We start from the raw sequence: 6023 nt of genomic DNA on the forward strand, positions 1-6023 counted from the left end.
CCTATATCAACAGTGTTGAGTCATATCTAGATAAATTTATCTAGATAAATTATCTAGATGAAAATTAAGTATCTTCATCTTATCTAGATGAAAAAATAAATTAGTATCTAATTGGTATCTAAGATTTAAATTATGAAAATCTACATAAATATCTAGATCTTGTGTAATGCATGTGTATTTTTTTCAATAATTGTTTACTCATTTAGCCATTTTACATAAAATATTATGATATTATTATCTACAAGAGTACAAAATAATAATAACATTTGGGTGTTGTTTACTTGTAATAATTTTATTCTATCATGTTACCATAGTAATTTTTAGATTACAATATTGAATGTTCGATAAGACGAAAACGAATTAAAAATAGCAATAATGTACCCACCCGCCAAACGACCGACCATAACGGTTGTTTATCAATACAAGATATAAATATAACAATATAACACCATGTACCCGACACCCGTCCTGTCTATTGGTAAATAATATGAAATATACTAAAAATAGTTCTCGCACAGCATAGGCATAATAATAATAATAATGTATATCATATTATTTGTATACATTACTATATTATAATATTTTGTACAATAATTTAATTTTATCAGATAGTAAATAGTCACTAGTCACTACTGCGACTGCCTGCAGACTGCAGAGTAATTTTATTGTTAATTACAACTTCGTATACTCGTGTCGTGTACTTTCTTCATTTCTTGTTTACTGCAAATATTATCAATATGGATAGATTTTTAAGTACAACGTCCAACAAAAGAGTTTGTCTGGAAAAAGTTGATGACCCACCTGCTGTTGACGTTTCGGCACCATTGTCAGAATTTAAATTTCAATATTTATTCGATACGTTTTATAAACTGGTGTCAATAAATGGTGATAAAATCAAAGCTTCTTGTCAAAATTGTCATAAAGTCATTACTGCATATAAAACTTCAAGTGGCAACTTATTAAGTCATATTAAGGTAAGTTTTCATAATATATCTTCTTTAAAAATAATTTTTCACTTTTTTTGTTAAATGAGTAGGTACGTCATTAAAAACAAAAAGAACATCCACATTTTGTATATTAATCAAATTGGATTTATACAATTAAAGTTTTGAAATATGTTTGGTTTATTTTTTTGTTTATTTTATAAGTGTTAGACTTTTACCTATTTAATTTATTATTAATTTTCAATATTTTCATATTTGTATAGAGTCAACATACCTTTTTAGTGTCAAAAGTTGAAGATGCTAGGAAGAGAAAGAATGAATCAACTCAATCAACCTCGTCTACCTTTATCCAATCTAAAATATATGATTCTACCAAAAAAGTTTCAAAAGACAAGGTAATTTAACTTTTTAACCTAGTTATTAATTATATAAATATTATTTTTATATCAAACATAAAGTAACATACTTCATACCTCATATTTATAGTAACAAATATGATTAATTAAATTATGAAGACAATGAAAATTTTTTTAAATTTTTTAATGTAGTTTTGTAAAGTTGTACAACTAACATTTAACTACAATGATTATGTATTATAAGTATAACAATGAATTAAGAAAATCTTTAAAATAATAATTAACAGTGGTAAAATCATACCATTTTATGGTTTTGCGACACTTAATTATTTATTACCTACCAACCATAGATGATTAAAGAGCCTATATAGATTATACCCCTGATTATACAAAATTAGTACTAAATATTAAATAGTGAATTAGTTATTTAAATTATTTTTTGTGATTTTGTAACATCTTATTTTATATGTAGCATATACAAATTATAAATTTAAATGTAAAATTCCTTTATAGTATACTCTAGTTTATATTTTATAAAAAAATTCAGATTAATATGAATAACTAATTTTCAATGGGTCTGACTAACCCACTTGAAATTGAATATAATAAATATTTTTCAAGATTTTAGTAGCCTAACTAACTCACATTAAAACTTAACGAGAGTTAAGTAGGTTAATGTTTTATAGATTGTTTAAAAGGCAAGGATTTATATAATATAATAAAATGAGTTTATTATTTTCCTTAGAATGGATGTTATAATAATAAAAAATAGTCAAAAATTAAATTGTCCTTTTTTGGTTTAATCTGTTCTGGTGCTATGTATCTCAATTACAAATTGTTCAATATAAAGTTTAAATTGTTTTATAAATAAGTAAAAAACAATATTTTGTTTCAGATAAATGAGTTGGTATTTAATTATATAGTTAATGAAATGAGACCACTGATTACATGTGAAAAGCGTAGCTTTCGAGAATTAATTATGGGACTTACTGGAATTAAAGATACTTCTATTTTGCCAAACAGAATTCAAATAAAAGCTCAATTAACATCCAGATATGGATTATACGTGCAGATGCTTACAGATTTGATACAACAGCATAATTATATTTGTGCAACTGCAGACATTTGGAGCTCAAACAATAAAAGCTTTATGGGTAAATTATAAATATCTAATGATTTTTTTTTTTTTTAAATAATTATACTAAACCTACATTTACCTAGTATAATATAGACATTAGTTACTGCAAAAAATATAAATCATTACCTATCATAACAATTTACTTTTACCAACTTGTAAATAAGTAATACCTACTTAATAAATTGTTTAACTATTTGTGGTATGGTATTGTTGTGTTATATTATGTGCATTTATTAAATAACTTAAAAAATGATTATTATAAATTAATTTTTTGTATAGGTATGACGTGCCATATGATAAATGAGTCTACATATGAACGAACTTCATATATTTTAGGATGTAGAAGAATGATGGGAAGTCATAACTATATTAATATTGCTGAGATGATGACTGATATAACTGAAACATACAAATTGGACCATTCAAAAATCACTCATACTGTCACAGACAACGCCAGTAACTTTTGTAAATCATTTAAAACATTTTCTAAACCTTTACCTGATGTACATCAGATAAATTCTTGTACCTTCGGAAATTTCAATGAAGATAGTGATGCTGGTAACTGTAGTACTGATACAGCTGACGATGAAGATACAAATTTAAATTTAGTAGATGTCTATGAAGTACTCTCAACTCCAGTGATATCTGACACAGCGAATGATAATTTTTCTCTACCATCACATATTACTTGCTGTGCCCATACGTTAAATTTGATAGCAACACGTGATATTTCTTCAATTGATGATAGTAAATACAAAAAAATGTCGGAATTGTCATTCCAAAAATTGCAAAGCTTTTGGAATTTATTAAGTAGGAGCACGGTTGCATCTGACAAAGTGTTTGAAATATGTGGTTGCAAATTTCCCGTCCCTATTATGACAAGATGGAACTCATTATTCGATGCAACTAAAAAAGTACTGCTTCATAAAACTGAAGTTATTAAAGCATTTGAAGAATTACGTTTAACAAAATTAAAGGCAAATGAATGGGATTTCTTGAAGGAATACTGTAATGTAATGGAACCTTTAACAATTTCTTTGGACAAGATGCAATGCGAAAAAAAAGGTTTCTTAGGCTATGTTGCACCTATTATTTTAGTTTTACGCCGCACTTTGATATTGTTATCAAATTTAAAATACTGTAGACCATTGTGTATTAAAATAGTACAAAGTTTAGAAAAAAGGTTTGCTTATTTATTTGATTTGTCATTGCCCAAAAGTAAAAGTTTTGTCATCGCTTCGATAAGTCATCCCAAAATTAAATTAAGTTGGATTCCTGTTCGATACATTGATTCGTGTAAACAACTTTTTTTGACTGAGTGCAATGAAATGTATACTAATATCAGTGATATCCAAAAAAAAACTGCCGTAGCTAGTGGTGATGATGACAGTGATAATAGTGATCAGGAATATTACTCATGTTTGCACGAACACACCAATAATGGATCCTCTGCTAATGATTCAAGAATTACAAACTTTTCTTGTGTACAGGCTTTGACATTCTTAAATTCTCCAAAAAAAGAAATTAGTGTATTAGAAGATTATCCCATAGTTAAACAAGTGTTCTTAAAATACAACACAACTATTCCGTCTTCAGCTCCAGTCGAACGACTTTTTAGTGAAGCAATCCAAGTATTAACACACAGGAGAAACCGTCTAGGAGATAAGACATTTGAGATGTTACTATGTTGTAAGTCAAAAAATTAAGCCTGTATCATTATAATTTATTTGTTCAACAATTAAAATATTGTTATTATTTATATTTACAAGTCTGTATGTTATTTTAATTATTTATGTTGTATTATATAAGTAATATTTTCAAAAGGATCAAAAGATTTGCTCAATTTTTTTTATACTTATTTTAATGTCTTTTAATATTGATATTTTAGTTTTTGGTTTGAATATTATATAAAAAGTATAAACCAGTTTTCTTAAACTAGAAATATATGTATGTATGTATTTTATACGTATATTCATGACACAAAATAAGCCTTCCTGGTTTGCTTTCCTTTATCAACTACTAAACAATGAGTCCAATAACATGTCAAGCATTAATAAAAAATTAACTATTATAAGATAAAAATTTAGATGAAAAAGTTTTATCTACATATTTATCTAGATAAAAATTGAATATTCTATCTTCATATTAATCTAGATATTAATTTAGCTAGTAATCTAATATTTACCTAGATGTTATTTTTGCTATCTGAACTCAACACTGTATATCAAGATTGTTGCATTTTTGTTTTTAATAAACCTGTATATAATAAAACCAAGTAACATAAACCGTGTTGTTTTACTGACCCCGTTTTTTAAATATCAAACATTATTTTCAGGTAAAAATTAAAGTGGACACAAATTACCTCTTATACTTTATTACGTAATAATATATCAACCTTATCTTTATGCAAATATATTGCATGAGTAATCTAATTTTATGGCAAACAAATTATTACTTTTATATCGACACACATTTGTTATTAAAATATAATAAACTTCTCGAGTGTGTAATACGACTGTATCGTATACATATATTATACGAATAGTATTTAAATAATCGATAATTATATTCACTTGAATAAGTCTATATAATTACATCGTTATATTATGTGACGTGTCTCGAAAGTCGAAACTCAACGAAATTGACGTGCACAAAAAGTTATATTTTATGCAGAATATGATATAAGTATGTTAATTCAAAATCAATTGGCCTCACTTTTGGCTGTACTAAAATTATTGTTTGTGGACAGCTAAAATATATAGAAGTCACCGAAAAATAATACGCATATGTATAAAAAATAAATAAGTGAATATGTAGTATTAATTTTGTATTAAAACGCTTCTTGTCAAGTTTTGATAAAAAAAACCATAATAACTCAAAAAGTTTAGTCAGAAAGTCATATCCTCAATAAGTCGAAGAAAATCTAATTTCCTTTTAATTTCGACTTATCTAGTTTGCACTGTAATATACCAGTTACTACTTAGTACCTATACGCAGAGGTGTATAGTAGTAATAGAGGGGAGGTCGAGAGTGGCAGTCAGTCCTCCCTATACCTTGTAGTTTTTTAAAAATGTTTTTGTTTTTATAGTTAATTTTCTTGAAACCAAACCGTTTTCTGGTTACACATTGATAATTATCGATTTCACGATGTTGTTTTAATATGAGAGTAATTTTATTTTAATGCCTAATATTTATCTCTTTTCAATTTGATGGTAAATATATTATTTAGGACAAAGAGGTTTCAAGTTGTATTGTAAAATATATTACTAGCACACTACTATTTTATAATTTTCATAACTGGCTTTAAAATTAAAATCAATAAAATTCTACTGAGGGTACTAAATAATATTCCTTAACTTAAATATTAAAAATAACAGAATACAATTAATTATATTTGAACGTACATTTTGCTATGTTTGTAATAATATGCAATTACTGAGTTTATACCTTTAGTTTTTGTGGAGGTCATATTGGCAAATGTAATCTATACATATAAATTAAAATTATTATTATTATTATTATTATTATAATTATAATAGGATTGTTGAGCAAGTATAATAAGAGTCGAGGAGCAGTGGGGGGGAG

At 26.0% G+C, this 6023-nt stretch overlaps 1 protein-coding gene across 1 annotated transcript; it reads left to right on the forward strand.

The window, feature by feature from the left end:
- Positions 1-648: 648 nt before the first annotated feature.
- On the forward strand, positions 649-4351 carry LOC132932427 (uncharacterized). Its single transcript, XM_060998802.1, has 4 exons — positions 649-974; positions 1208-1339; positions 2196-2454; positions 2718-4351. The coding sequence occupies exons 1-4, from the start codon at positions 738-740 to the stop codon at positions 4142-4144; spliced, it is 2055 nt and encodes a 684-aa protein (XP_060854785.1). The 5' UTR covers positions 649-737; the 3' UTR covers positions 4145-4351.
- Positions 4352-6023: the final 1672 nt, after the last annotated feature.

Source organism: Rhopalosiphum padi, chromosome 1, assembly GCF_020882245.1.
Source record: "Rhopalosiphum padi isolate XX-2018 chromosome 1, ASM2088224v1, whole genome shotgun sequence".
Taxonomy (NCBI): Eukaryota; Metazoa; Arthropoda; class Insecta; order Hemiptera; family Aphididae; genus Rhopalosiphum; species Rhopalosiphum padi.